The 15,948-nt window shown below is 50.1% G+C and overlaps 1 protein-coding gene across 1 annotated transcript; it reads left to right on the forward strand.

Moving 5' to 3' along the window:
* Window positions 1-221: 221 nt before the first annotated feature.
* Window positions 222-2,575, forward strand: LOC136996324 (olfactory receptor 6B1-like). The gene is given in 3 exon segments (XM_067317254.1): window positions 222-407; window positions 409-1,143; window positions 2,540-2,575. Coding segments are annotated over 3 exon segments (957 nt in total).
* The last annotated feature ends 13,373 nt before the right edge of the window (window positions 2,576-15,948 follow it).

The following is a 15,948-nucleotide window of genomic DNA, read 5'->3' on the forward strand; positions in this document are numbered from 1 at the left end:
ACACGGCTTAAGTCTCTGGGAGAACCATATTTTCTCCTTTCCCTAGTCCTGGAGGCCATAAAGGGGACACAAACACAGTCAGAGAAGGGCCAAAGTCCGTGTTTTCTCTGACAGAAACTTCCTCCATGATTCTTTTATACAAGAACAAAAGAAAGAAATGAATCCTCTTTCTTGTAGGTTGCCTTGCTGGCAAAAGAGGAATGAGGGACCTGCGGTGATTCATGGAGAAAGGGGAATGGGACAACCGCACATCACCAGTAGAGTTTCTCCTGTTGGGAATGGAGAGTGTCCCCTCACTCCAGACACCACTCTTCCTCCTCTTGCTTATGATCTACTTGGTCATAGTGTCTGGGAACATCCTCATTGTTGTGCTCGTGGTGGCAGACCAGCATCTGCACGCTCCCATGTACTTACTTCTTCCTGGGCAATCTGTCCTCCTTGGAGACTTGCTACAGCTCCACCATCCTGCCCCGGCTGCTGGCCAGCTTCCTGGCTGGGGACAGGACCATCTCTGCTCATGACTATATGGCTCAGCTCTATTTCTTTGGTTCTTTTGCAGCTACTGAGTGTTTCCTGCTCACGGCCATGGCCTGCAATCGGTACTTGGCCATATGCCAGCCCCTGCTCTATGCAAGCCTCATGACCTGGAAGGTCTCTCTACAGCTGGCAGCAGCATCGTGGCTACTGGGATTCCTTCTCACTACAGCAGCCACTTTTTTCTTATCCCGGTTAAGGTTCTGTGGCCCCAAGGCAATGGACCACTTCTTCTGTGATTTTATCCCTTTGCTGGAGCTTGCCTGCAGTGACACCAGTGTTGTCAAACTACTAGGTTTCACACTGTCTCTCTTGGATGTAGTCTCCCCCTTCCTATTCACACTGGCATCCTATGTGTGCATCAGAGCTGCTATCCTGAAGATCCCATCTAGTGTGGGCAGGCAGAAGGCCTTCTCCACCTGCTCCTCTCACCTCACCGTTGTCACGGTTTTCTATGGCACCCTCACCGTTGTCTACCTGATAGCCAGAACAGCCCCTCTGAGGCAGCTCAACAAAGTCTTCTCCTTTTTCTACACCGTCCTCACGCCCCTGCTCAACCCTCTCATCTACAGCTTGCGGAACAGGGAGGTCAGGGAGGCCCTCAGAAAAGTGGTCAGGAATGCTCTGGCTTGTACCCAGAGCTCATAGCAGTTTTGCACTCCTCTGTACAACACACTGCTGGTTCTGCAAAGTAGTAAAGTCAATATGGGAAATAGTAGGCTGCATATTAGGTATCCCCTGAGAGGAACACAGCAATGAGAATATTGGTGGAAAGCAGAAGGGAAGAGAGGATATTAAATTGATTTAATTGCATGGTTTAGAAGGGAAGGGAAATAATGTCCCATTCTTGTTGCTTCCTTGACAGACAATAAAGTAGTGTTGCTGTGCGTGGGAAATTTTACAATGTTGTCTTTTTTCTTTTTTTTTTTCTTCCTCCTGTGTTGAGAGGGAATTCATCTGGGGTGAAATGTGAGCGGACAGGGAGGGAGATGGGGAGTGGCAGTACTTTCCTGACTGCAGGTTCCTTGGATGGGAGCCATTCCCTTCTGCTGTGACCACTTCCAGGGTAGAGGTTGGTGCCTCAGCCCGTAGCTCTCATTACACTACTGTCCAACGGAAATGCATATACTGCCCAAACACATGTTGGTGTCTCCTGTCATTTGTGACGGCCTTGAGTCTCCCAGACATTTGTGGGTTCCTGGCAGATAGCGAGGGGAAATAGTTGTTAAAGAATATTGGACTGAAGCTGTCTAGAGTTGATCGCGTAGCATAACTTGCTTAGCATTAGTAGCTGAATTTGCTGAAGTCTTAGGCCACAAGCTGTGAACTTTCTCCTAGATATTACCTAGTTATGGGAAAGAGGGCCCCAGAGCTGGTTCAAGGCGGGAAGATAAAGAAGTTAAAACCGAGAGCAGAAGCTGCAACCTTGAAAATAGGATAAGAAGCAGCCTGCCTAGAGACAATGAAGGAACCCAATGAAGAAGGGGAAAACCCCAGGTCTAAATATTAATATTGGTCCAAACTATCGCATGAGGGTGGGAATTTAGATTGTAAGGGTATAATTGCCCAGGAATTTGTTCGGGGTTTCTCTTCAGAGGCACCCAGCTCAAGCTGTAATTACTGTACGTGCATCATTAAAATTTGTTTCGCTCCATTCTGACTTTGAACTTCTGCCTCAGCGGGAACCTAGGGTCAGACCCTGTTATGGTGGCCAGCGAGCCTAATTGTCCATAACACCAGGCATATGGCTGCAGTTTGTGGTTGCGAGGTCACTTGGGCCACAGGGCCTGATAGGCCAGTGCTGGTGCTGTGGCAGCAGTTTGTGGTTGTGAGGTCACTCGTGTTAAAATCATCTTTTTTCTTTTGTGCGTTCACGGGCAGCGGTAATGAGCAGCAGGAGTCAGATTTCTAAATTTTAAAGTTTTACTGCTAGCAATAAGGTGCCTCTTAGAGCAGAAGAAGGGACCCAAGCAGCTTTCTGTTACCACTTTTAAGCAGTAGTAAGTTGTTACATATTCAACACTTTAGTTTACATAACTAACCAGATCTAGCCACAATTCTCAGTTCTACCAATCCCCTTGCCATGATACAGTAAGAAGTAGTTCCATTCCAGCCTTATTTGATCCATCTTATAATTATTCATTTGCTAATTTACACCTCCTTTGGTGTTACCTTTGAAGAACTTTTTGTGCTGCTGGCTGGGTTAAACTGGCTTCTTCGCAGTTCTTCAACTTTGTACGAAAAACAGGGCTAAGGCAAGGTCAGAGAAGATGTTCTGCTTGCAGGGCGCTGTGACCTTGCATGTTCTTTCTCTGCAAAACTAGAGTATAGTGGAAATTTTCTTAACATTCCCTCCTTTTATTTCATGCATGCCTGCTTCCAATGTTATGCTGGTCTATACTTTTATCCCCTTACACGAGAGGCGTATTTGACCCATGCATGAGATACAACAGAAAAGCACAGTTCCTACTGCCAGAATTAACATTAAAATTATTAAAACACATCTGGTCCACCCTCCCAGATCTGGTAGCCATGACCACAACCACGACCACTCTGCTGCTAGGCTATTGGACAGGGACTGCTCTTTGGCTATTCGATGGAAGGTACGAACATGTCGTTGAATGACATTTACATCATATTCAGTTTGTTTTGATTTGTTTGCATAAAAACAAATGTGGCCAATAGGTAAACTAAAGCCCATCGATTTTGGATGGCTAATTGAGAGAGAGAGCTCACTTCTATTTGTAGATTTTTTAAGGCATGTTGACATGCCATGGAGCTTTATCATAGGAATGTGCCTTAAAGGGTTGCTGCCAAAAATCTGGCACCCTAGAGTGTAAATATGTCAAACTGGACTGATAGCAGCCCAAAGCAGAAACAGGCTCTGCTAGACAACCAAAATTGGTGTCCAGGGATTGAGGCTGGTATAGGCAGTACCAACATTCTGACACATTCCCTACTTGTGAGACCTTAGTCATAAATTGTACAGTGCGATTATTTTCCCAGCCTAGGGTTAAACTTGTAATAGCTATAAAAGACAGAAATGACCCAGAAATCACATTTAAACACATAGCACAAAATAATTACAGAGTGTGACAAATCTATACAGTTTTCCTTGAAGAGGTTTTCCTGCTGTTGCACAGGAATTCTCTCTTCTGCAGCAGATGCTCAAGAAACTGGAATGGCCTCTGAGGAGGTCGCAGTGCTGGGGGTCGCCTTTACTTGGGAGTGATGAATCCAGGTTTCTTTACCTGCAACCTTAAGAGCAGAATAAGGGCACAATAACACCTGTACAGGGCCCTCCCAGTTTGGTTGTAACATGGTTTTGGCTTTATGAGTTTTTACAATACCATAATCTCTCAGTCAGTATGGATGGAGGTAATCTCCTAAAGGCAGAGGTTGGGTAATTACAGCTGTATATCTCTTATTCTTGAAACTATTCTGCAGACACATAACGTATTGGGTAACAGCTTCATCTCCTGCCAAAGGGCAGGTATGTGCTGGCACAAAAGTTCCTGGCATCCTACCTGGTCTGCCAAACAAAATTTCAAAGGGGTCAACCCATGGCTTGTGCCCAGGCATCGCCTTAATTCCCATAACGCTAATGGCAATGCTTCTGTCCCCTTCCACTGAGTCTCCCTGCAAATTTTGGCTAACTTCATTTTTAGTATACGATTCATCCTTTCTACCTGCCCTGAGGATTGAGGATGATAAGGTTTACGTAGTCTTCTCTGAATTTCCAGTGTTTCATATATTGCTTTTAGTATTTCAGCAGTAAAATGAGCTCCTTTATCAGAATCTATTTCCTCCGGTACCCCAACGTGTGGTATGATATCTTTCAGTAAGGCTTTTACTACCACTTGGGCTGTAGCCTTCCTGACTGGGAATGCTTCCACCCAACGGGATAATTGTTCAACTATGACTAACAGATGTTTCTGTCCTTCTTTCAGGGTCATGTCTGCAAAATCCGTTTGTAATTTTTGAAACGGCATCCAAACCTAACGACGCCCTCCTTTTATTTTAGCTTCTAGCTTTGATTTAGTGTTGTATTCCATGCATACTAAACACTGTTTCGTTATTTATAAAATTGCTTGAGTCAAACCAGGTGCTGCCCATGACTGGGAAATGTCGTTGTCTAAATACAACATCCCCCCGTGCATCTGTCCATGGAGTTCTCTTACTAGTGTTATCAACATGATCTTAGGGAGCAACGGTTTTCCCCGCAAAAAACATATCCCCTTTTTTTGTTCTGCTCCCAAACGCTTCCATCCTTCTACCTCTTCCTTAGGTGTTGCTTGGTGTTCTTTCTCCAGTTCTTCTATAGTTTCAGTCATTACCATTTCTTCTCGTGGCCCGAGTTTGGTAGGCAGTGGTTGTAGGGCAGCTGCTTTTGCTGTGGCATCAGCAAGGTTATTTCCCTTAGTTATATCCAAAGTGTCTCGTTGGTGAGCCCTCTGATACAGGACTGCTAACTGCAGAGATTTTTCCAAAGCCCTTAATAACTCTACAATCTGATCTCGGAGGGCTACTTGATGTCCTGCCACGGTCAAAACCCCTTTTTCTCTCCAAATTATTCCCGTTGCAAATATCACTCCCAAAGCGTATTTGGAGTCCGTATAGATATTAGCAGTCTTACTCATGGCTATAATACATGCTCGGGTTAAGGCTATCAATTCCGCCACCTGAGCCCCAAAATGTCCTGGAAGGGATCCCGCTTCCAGCACTATATATACATTGCGTAGTTACTGCATACCCAGCAACCCTTCGACCCTTTTCATAGTATGATGATCCATCACAGAACAATATTAAATCCGGATTGTGCAGGGGCTCTTCTTCCACAGTAGGCAGAACAGTCAGCCTCAAATCTATTGTTTCCAAGCAACTGTGAAATAATTTTTCCTTAGCTTGCAGTATTTCTGGTAACAGAGTAACTGGGTTTAGCATATCACACTGTTCTAACATTACATTTGGTTCAGTGAGCAAAACTAGCTCATACTGATAAGCTATCGCATGCCAGCGCCGAGCAGTTTTGTGAACTAGCACACTGCTTGTGATTCCCTTTCGTTCATTCAGATATAACACAAAGGGCTTACCAGAGTCCGGTAAAGCTAGAGCGGGAGCTTCCATAACTTCCTGCTTTAACTCTTAAATGCTTTTTCCACCTCTGGAGTCCACACCATTAAATCTGGTTCACTATCCTTAGTTAACTGTGTTAATACCTTTGCTTTTTCACTAAATCCGGGTATCCAATACCTATTAAATCCTATTGCACCTAAAAAGGCCCTAACCTGCCTTTTCATCTGAAGGACTAGTATTTCCTGGCTTGCTTGTATTCACTCCGATGAGATCAATCTCTCTCCTGACCGAATTATCATTCCCAAATAATTAACTTGTTGCTGGCACAACTGCCTTTTGGCAAGGGAGACTTTATGCACCTTTTCTGCTGGGGCACACAACAATGTTTTACTATCTGGCTAACAAACATCACAATCAGTACTCACAATCAACAAGTCATCTATATATTGCATCAGTTTAGGGATGGTTTTTGACAGCATAATCGTTTGTAAATCTCTTTTCAATATTCTCGAAAACAGTGTGGAAGAATCCATGAATCTTTGTGGCAGTCTGGTCCATGCACACTGCTGTGCTTTCCAAGTAAAGGCAAAGAGGAACTGTGACTCTTCATGGACTGGTATAGTAAAGAAAGCTGCCGTTAGATCCACAACAGTAAAACAGTTTGCATCTGAGGGAATTTCCGTAATGACTTGGATCAGATCAGGGACCACAGGGTGTGGTAGATCCACTATTTTATTAATTGCTTGCAAATCTTGTACAAAGCGGTATACCAGTTCCCCATTTGGGTCCAGTTTTGGTTTCTTCACAGGCAATACAGGGGTATTACAAGGGGAAGTACATTGTACTATAATTCCATTCTTAATCAAATCAGCAATCACAGGCTCAAATCCCTGTTCAGCCTCCCAGGAAAGGCGGGTGCTGTTTTACACCCATTCCTGCTCTTCTGGTCCCTCTTTCTCTTTGACCTCATCCACTCACATTTATTCCCTTTCCTTTCATCTTTGGAATTCCTCCCAGCGCTGCTGACAACATACTCACTTCCTCCCGCTTTCGCCTTTCCTTCTCCTTCCTTTCTTTTGCTGATCTTCCATCGTATATGAAAGTTGATAACGATAGTATCGTCTGTAAATTCTCTCCCCACCACCCGGGAGCATGTTTTCTGAAATACTCGTGGATAGCTGGTGCTGCTTGCTGGACCAATACGCTCGCTGCCAGCTTTTCATTAACATTTTCCACAGACATCCCTCCATAGCATAAGAGCATAGTTTGCCGCAAGCAGACTGTTTCAAAAATTGAGTGTTCCTCAGACTTTTGCTAACGCTAGTACCTTTTCTGAGATAACACCCATTTGCCCGGCAGTTCTTATAGCTAAAACCAGATTTTGGCATGCCATTTCACATGCTGCCCAATCATTTGTATTATTATAATCCCAATTCGGATCTACTCGTCAAGGTTGTCGGTTTCTATCTCAGTCTGCCAATTCCCTATCCTTTTCCCAATATCCGTTCTCTATCCCCTGGCTAAAATATCTGTTGTAACAATACTTGAACATCCCCCTAACAAATGGGATGTCCCTTTACTATTGCAGAAAAAGGTCGAGCTGCCTTCTCCGGGTCCTCCCACACCCGGGGCATTTGCTGTGCCCATTGAAGTAGACCTCCGGGAGCCCGCAGCCGATAAACATAGGCATGCAAGACCAGTGCCAGTGCTCACCAGATGGAAACCTCGCTGTGTTCTGTCTGGGGAGCCAAACAGATAAAATAATCTGTTCTGTTTTGTTTGCTCTTGGGTACTGGTAATGAGCAGCAGGAGTCATATTTCTAAGTTTTTAAGTATTATTGCTGGCAATAAGATCCTTCTTGTGCTCTCAGCCAGGTACTGAGCAAAAGTGATTTCCAACGAAGCTGTAAAACCTTCTGCCTGCTAGGGGCCTATCAGACGCGGAGGCAAAAGTGAACTCACATCCGCATGGCACCCATGTGATTCCTGCTGGCCTATAAGGTACAGGGGCACAATGACATCAAATCGACAAAGAGGAGATATGAACATACTGTGGGACTATGGGGTGCTGAGGCAGAAGTAAACTGACAGGTAAATCCAGCAACAACGTGCCCAGCACTGGCCTATCAGGAACTGAGGCAAAAGTGACCTCACAACCACAAACACCAGCCATGTGTTTAGGACTGGCCTATCAGGCACTCAGCCACAAGTGACATCACAACCACAAACTGCACACACGTGACCAGCACTGCCCTATCAGGCACTGAGCCACAAGTGACATCACAACCACAAACTGCAGCCACATCACCAGCACTGGCCTATCAGGCACTCAGCCACAAGTGACATCACAACCACAAACTGCACTCACAGAACCAGCACTGGCCTATCAGGCACTCAGCCACAAGTGACATCACAAACACACACTGCACCCACCTGACCAGCACTGGCCTATAAGGCACTGAGACACAACTGACATCACAACCACAAACTGCACCCACAGGACCAGCACTGGCCTATCAGGCACTGAGCCACAAGTGACACCACAACCACAAACTGCACCCACATCACCAGCACTGGCCTATCAGGCACTCAGCCACAAGTGACATCACAAACAAAAACTGCACCCACATCACCAGCACTGGCCTATCAGGCACTCAGGCACAAGTGACATCAAAAACACAGACTGCAGCCACATCACCAGCACTGGCCTATCAGGAACTGATGCACAAGTGACATCACAAACACAACATGCACCCACATCACCAGCACTGGCCTATCAGGCACTGAGACACAACTGACCTCACAACCAGAAACTGCAGCCACGTGACCAGCACTGGCCTATCAGGCATTCAGCCACAAGTGACATCACAAACACAAACTGCAGCCACATCACCAGCACTGGCCTATCAGGCACTGAGCCACAAGTGACATCACAAACACAAACTGCACCCACAGCACCAGCACTGGCCTATCAGGCACTGAGACACAAGTGACATCACAAACACAAACTCCACCCACAGCACCAGCACTGGCCTATCAAGCACTGAGCCACAAGTGACCTCCCAAACACAAACTGCACCCACAGCACCAGCACTGGCCTATCAGGCACTCAGCCACAACTGACATCACAACCACAAACTGCAGCCATGTGACCAGCACTGGCCTATCAGGAACTCAGCCACAAGTGACCTCACAACCACAAACTGCACCCACAGTACCAGCACTGGCCTATCAGGCACTGAGCCACAAATGACATCACAACCACAAACTGCACACACGTGACCAGCACTGCCCTATCAGGCAGTCAGCCACAAGTGACATCACAACCACAAACTGCACTCACAGAACCAGCACTGGCCTATCAGGCACTCAGCCACAAGTGACATCACAACCACAAACTGCACTCACAGAACCAGCACTGGCCTATCAGGCACTCAGCCACAAGTGACATCACAACCATAACCTGCACCCACAGCACCAGCACTGGCCTATCAGGCACTCAGCCACAAGTGACCTCACAACCACAAACAGCACCCACAGCACCAGCACTGGCCTATCAGGCACTCAGCCACAAGTGACATCACAAACACAAACTGCACACACATCACCAGCACTGGCCTATCAGGCACACAGCCACAAGTGACATCACAAGCACAAACTGCACCCACATCACCAGCACTGGCCTATCAGGCACTCAGCCACAAGTGACCTCACAAACACAAACTGCAACCACAGCACCAGCACTGGCCTATCAGGCACTGAGCCACAAGTGACCTCATAACCACAAACTACAGATACGTGTCCAGAACTGGCCTATCAGGCACTGAGACACAAGAGACATCACAACCACAAACTGCACTCACAGGACCAGCACTGGCCTATCAGGCACTGAGACGCAAGTGACATCACAACCACAAACTGCACCCACAGCACCAGCACTGGCCTATCAGGCACTGAGCCACAAGTGACCTCACAACCACAAACTGCACCCACAGCACCAGCACTGGCCTATCAGGCACTGAGCCACAAATGACATCACAAACACAAACTGCACAAACGTGACCAGCACTGGCCTATCAGGCACTGACCCACAAGTGACATCACAACCACAAACTCCACCCACATCACCAGCACTGGCCTATCAGGCACTCAACAGAAGTGACCTCACAAATACAAAAAAGGAGCAATGGGACTCCTAGTGGCTTAGCAGATACTGAGGCTGAATGACTCCACAAACACAAGCAGCAGCAATATGCAGCAAGCTGGAATGTCAGGTCCTCAGGCTCAAGTGACCTCACAGGCAGCCATGAAGCCACATATCTGCTCCTGGCCTCTTTGCGACTGAGGCACAATTGACCTCAACAAGCACAAACAGCAGCAATGTCCATGCTGATCGCCAATCACATACCGATGCACAACTGACCACAAAAGCACAAACAGCAGCAATGTGCATGCTGATCGCCTGTCACATACCGATGCACAACTGACCACAAAAGCACCGACAGCAGCAATGGGCCTGCTCCCCCTTTATGAGGCATGCAGACACAAGAGACCTCACCAGCATCACCAAAGCTACCTGCATGCTGTTGGCCTACCAGATGCAGACGCACAGCTCACCTCACAAGCACAAATGGCATTGACCTGCCTGCTGCTGCCCTATCTGGGACTGAGTCACAAGGGAGCTGAAAAGTGCAAACCTTCACAGAGGAGAAGCTCACCTGGGCCACTCTCACGTCCTTCGATTACGCTGTGATCACTCCACACAGAACAGTCTTCTGCAAATGGCTTTCATCTCCTGGCAGGACTCTCTCCACATCATGCGACAGCTCCACTCTTCACCCTGGCGACAAATCACAAAAGGGAACGATTGGTCTCGCTTTTCCTTTAGTACCATCAAGTCCCAGCTGGGAGCCTTTGCACTGCAGCACCTGCACAATGACAGCAGCATGCCACTTCCATTTCCAGTGCATTTCTAGGGACAGAGATCAGCTGAGGCAGCAGCTGCACTACAAAGGCTTTCTGACACTCTCAGATCAGATCAGCACTGCACCAGCCATCAACCTGACGCCAGACCTCTGCTCTGACACCTACTCTACAAGCACACTGCCTCTGCCCCACACAGCTGCCTCTTCTGCTAGATACAACCAAGTGCCAGCAAGAACAGATGCATGCAGGACACTCGCCACTTGCACACTCCACAGCCACTGCTCTGCTCGCTGCCTTCCCTTGGCTCCGCAACCCAGACACTCAGGGAAGCTCTTGAGGTAACACCACAAGGTGGCCAAGGCACTCTAGGTTCACAAGGCCTCTGCAAATGAGCAGCACAAGATCAGGCACAGAGCTGCATCCTTGGGTGATGCTGCTCTGTTCAGAGGGAAGGATCCTGCTTGCTTAGGGCACAGCAGGCTGCTGCTTTCCACCCCCATCCCCTCAGGAATCTCCAGCTAGGGATGGGGGCATGGCGATTTTCTTTAGTAATATAAAAGTTACAGATACAATGCAGAAACAGTTGAGAATCCTGAAGGCCTCCTGAGCCCAAAGGAACCTCCGTTCCTTTCCTTAGTTACTTGCACAAGGAGCCCTGGGGAAGGGAAAAAGGGTGCAGAACCTTTGAAATGAGGCCCAAGGAATGAGGCAGACCCACACTGGATGGCTGCTGAAATGACAGCTCTCCTGGCTGCACAGTCTCTGCAGCAGCAGTCCGGGCTCCACAGCTGCCTTCACAGAGCACGGAGGGCTGGGTGCCACGGGCAACCTGGCCCTGGGCACATCTTCACCCCTCCCAGAGCCAGCAGCCCAAGAGCTCTGAGACTTCCTCAGGTCAAGCTACGGACGCTTTGGGGCACTCACACAAAGGCACTCAAGACATGCTGGCATCTATTATAAGGCTCTTGGACTCATCCTGTGTGGCACCACAACCTCCTAGGAAAAGGAGGGGGCACAAGAGCATTTGTTGAGCGGGCTGGCAGTAACAGCAGTTGTGGGATGTGGAATTTGCAGCACAGCAGAGGTACCAGGAGGTGAACCCACACCCCAAGTCACCCAGGGAAGACAGGCCCATTTATGGAGGCCTTCGCATCCATACATAGCCTCTTCTCAGTTACTTGCAGCTGCTTTCACAGAGGGCTCACGACGCTGGCCAAGATGTTGACAGGTACAGGGACACAGCCTGGCATCCTGCCTCCATCCTCAGCGGCTCTAGCACTGCACTGGGAACCTCCATGAGTGCAGCAACCTAGAAAGAAAGAAAGAATCGGAGTGGTACTGTCAGTTCTGCTGGCCTTACAGAGTTGCAACAGGCAGGGGCAAATGTCTCCCCTCTGTGCTGAGCTCTATTGCTGAGAGCACAGCCAGCAGATCCACTGAGATGTTCCACTCCTCTTTTTGGCACAGCTGACACCATGTCTGTATACCGGGTCGTGTTTGGGAGACAGCATTCAGACCTTGCAGGAAAATCTCACAAGCTCCCTGCTCTTTTGACAGGGGCAACTTCTAAAGCACACACACCCTGGCAAGAAGAGATTATTCACACCACTGCTCACACCAGCACTACATTCATTTAGCAGCCTCAAAAGTCTAGCTGCACTCCCTAGCTGACTGCAAGGACGCTGCAAGCTTCTACTTAGCAACAAGTGGAAAGGCAAACTCCATGGCCATGCTCACCACAGAACATCATCTGCATTTGAAATGTAGCAGTACTAACTCATGATGACGGAGTGGAATAAAATTTGTGTCAGATAACGTGGAACATCCACTTCTGCTTGATTAATGAGTTGCACTTCTGTATTGCTGTAGAGCTCTGCAGGGGTCAAGCCCTCCTCTGATCACACACAACAAACCCAGAAGTGACCTCACCACCAGCATCCAAGCCATGTGTCTTCTCCTCACCTGTCAGCTGCTCACACAGAGGTGACCTCACAAGTCCATACACCCACCACATGCCTGCTGCTTGCCTATGCCCTTCAGAGACAGAAGTTCCCTCCAAATAACTCCCCCAGCCATCAACTACTGCCTGCCTAGCAGGTACTCTGACAAAAGAGACCTCACAAGCAACGCCCATGCCTAACTGCCTGCTGCTGGCCTAGCAGGGACTCAGAAAGACATGACCTCACAGTCACCTTCACGGCCATGTCTCTGTCACTGGCCTAGAAGACTCCAAGATAGAAACTACCGCACTATAAGTTCCCCAGCCATGGGACAAATCCTGCCTTATCAGCTCCTCAGGCAAAAATGTTCTCAAAAATAAACATATCCCAAACATATCCCAGATGTGGACCTGCTGCTGCCCTATCAACCGCTCTGGTAGAAACAACCTCAGAAACACCTTTCCACTCACAGAGCTCCTGAGATCCAATCAGTTCATCACTTACAAGTGACCTCACAAGCAACAGACAAGCCTTCTTCCTCCAGATGGCCTTTCAGGTACTCAAGTAGAAATGACCTCATCAGCAAGAGCCAAGTCATGTGCCTCCTGATGGCCTATCAGCTACTTACAAAGAATTGATTTCACACTGGTGATTTTCTGGCATAGCTCTCATAGACAGTGCTGACCTCACTACCCACACCCTGACCATGGGGCTCTTGCCACCTGCAGCTCCCCCTCCCATCCTCCAGGGCTGAGCCACCTACTGAACGGCCTCCCTGATCCACATCATCACATCACAGATTCACATCAAGGCCTCATAATACTCACAGTGCTCTGAAACACCCATTGCCTACCAGTTACTACACCAAAAGATTAGCTGCTGCTATGCATTATCAACACCTAGCCTATGAAACTTAAGAATTGGAGAACAGCCTGCAAGTAATTCTTGGCAACATTTTCTAACGGGAGGATTGCATGGGAACAGCGATCATGAAACTGAAGACAGCAGGGCCTCATGTCCCAGGCACAGGGAGAAGCCTTCCCACAACTCGGAACTCTGCTTCCTTCCCCAATGCTGAACAAAACCAGAAAATCCTCTACACATCCAGGACAGCAAGCATTCTCCTATTTTAGGCCCTCACAATTGGAGACACGCGGAAGGACTCAGGCCAGGGCATCTCAGTTGGTGAAACCAGCAGAGACACAATTCAGCAACTCTACACCCTGACCTAGGAGCATGGAAAGAACAATGGCAAGTGCAAGCACTGGCCGTTCATCAACTTTCAGGGCCCCTGACAAGCAAAACAGCTCACACTTACACAGCTCTTCTGCAAACACCCTTCACCCTGCTGCCAGGCTCACAGGTCTCGGCGCAAAGCAAGAGGCAGGGAGCAAAAACAACAGCTAAGGCACGGCATGACATGCGGGCACAGCCTCTCTCAGAGACACTCGGAAATGCAGTTTTCACAACAGAAGACACCATTGGGAAGGGCACCTCGCGAGGACACCAGCAGCCTGCTCACACTTTGCCCAGCACCTCCCAAATGCAGCTCCGAGCAGCGCCTGGGGCTGCGCTGGCAGCAGCACCTCAGGGAAACGCTTTAACAGGGATCCCAGAGCCACCACAGGGCCAAAGCTTCCTGCCCCCAAACCCCACCGAGCCGCCCCGGCCCAGCTGCTCGCGGCAGGCCGCCACGTCTGCCTGCAGGGCAGCTCCCCCCTCTGGCCCACGTCGCTCTGGCCCCTGCTCACGGCCCCACCAGCCCCTGCTGCAGCTCCTGCAGCAAAGCAGCCCCGGCAAAGCCAGCACCGCTGCCCCACCCCGGCGGGAGGGCACCCGCCGCCATTTGAACGCGCCCGCAGCCCCCACCAAACGCTCTCGCCCGCTCGCTTCTCGCCTGCTTTGCTCCCGCTCCTCTTTCACCTATTTCTTTGACGCCTTATTTTTCCCCACATGTTGGACTGCAATTGGCTGACAGAGCCATCAGTGAAATCGATGCCCGCCCTCCTCCTCCTGACAGCCAATAGAAAGGCTGCACTGGGGCGATGCCATGGCAACGCTGGGCCATCCTGTCCTGGCGGGTATGTCCGCCCCGTCCCCCGCGGTGGGGTGCCATGTTATGGGCGGCATCGCAGGGCGTGGCGGGGCCTGGGGGCAGCTTGGCGCCGTGTGTGCGGGCAGTGCAGGGACCCGGGACACGGCCGCTACCCCGGCGGGGCTGGGCTGTGCGTCAGGGGCCCCGCGGGGCTGCTGGCTGCCCTGCTCCCTGGGGGCCGTGTGGGGCGCGCCGGGGCAGCTCTGGGGCGTGTGCTGATGGCAGCCATGGCGCTGGCGTGGTGGCCCTGGGGCTGGCCGTGGCACCGGAGCCCGCAGGCAGTGTCCTGCTGCCCCCAGGGCAGGGCAGGGCAGGGCAGTGTCCTCTCGCCCCTCCTGCCCCAGCCCCCTGCCCACGGCTGCCCTAGGGCTCGGCTAGGGAGCGGTGGTGTGGGGTCATGAGGGGGCTGGGGGAGATGGCTGTGTTGGGCTCACCCCAGCACTGCCCACCCCAGCTCAGAGAAAAGACTTTGGGGTCAGCCAGGACCTATTGAATGGGGATTGCACCTCTGCCTGTTTCCAATCTGCTCTCTCCAATGTATGTTCTTTTGGGTGCAGAGGTTTGAGCCCAATTTGTAGGAGGACAGGGGCAGTGGCCATCTGAAGATGGCATCTCTGAGCGCAAAACATGCTGCGCCAAGTTGGAAGGATCCAGGGGGAAGGAACAGAGATTTTCCCAAACACACAGAGGACTTGGTGTTATTTAAAGGTGATGGTTTCATTATGGTATATGGACATTTCCAGCAGGGTCTTGAGAGCCCCATGGAGCTGCAGGCCACCTCAGCCTCTGGGATGCAGGACCCCTTTCCTCTCAGAGCCAGACCCCAAAGGGGGACCCACTCCCAGGGAAACCTGTCATGGATTCCCATGCCCCCCCCCCCACCCTAAGAGGTGATGGAGCTGTTTGCACAGAAGCCTTGGGGCTCAGGACAGCCCCAGCCCCAGGACCCAGCAGTCCTGACTGCCACATTGTCCCCTGAGCCAGAGTGGACCCTCAGGCAGGGCTCTCGCAGCAGCCCCCAACCCTGTCCAGGCACCCCCACAGCCCGGGATCCACAGCGGTTTTGGCAGTTGTCTCTGTGCGACACCTTGGGAAGGAGCTCCCAAAGCCCTTACCCTTGGTGGAGAGCCGCAGGAGCGCAGGGTACAAGGAGCTGTGGTCCTGGCTGAAGTTGTCCATCCAGCAGTCCTCCATCTCGCTTGCCCTCTTGCTCTCGTTTCACCTCTCCAGCCAGAGAAACAGGATGCTCTTCCCATCTCATTACCCAAAACTCCTTTCCAACATGCCCCTGCTCCTCCTGCTACCCCAACGTGGTCCCCACTGCCTCCTGTCCCCTCTCCTTGCCATGGAGCCACTATGAAGGGCAGCCGTGGGGAG

The sequence above is a fragment of the Apteryx mantelli genome, unplaced genomic scaffold (genome assembly GCF_036417845.1).
Source record: "Apteryx mantelli isolate bAptMan1 unplaced genomic scaffold, bAptMan1.hap1 HAP1_SCAFFOLD_34, whole genome shotgun sequence".
NCBI lineage: Eukaryota > Metazoa > Chordata > Aves > Apterygiformes > Apterygidae > Apteryx > Apteryx mantelli.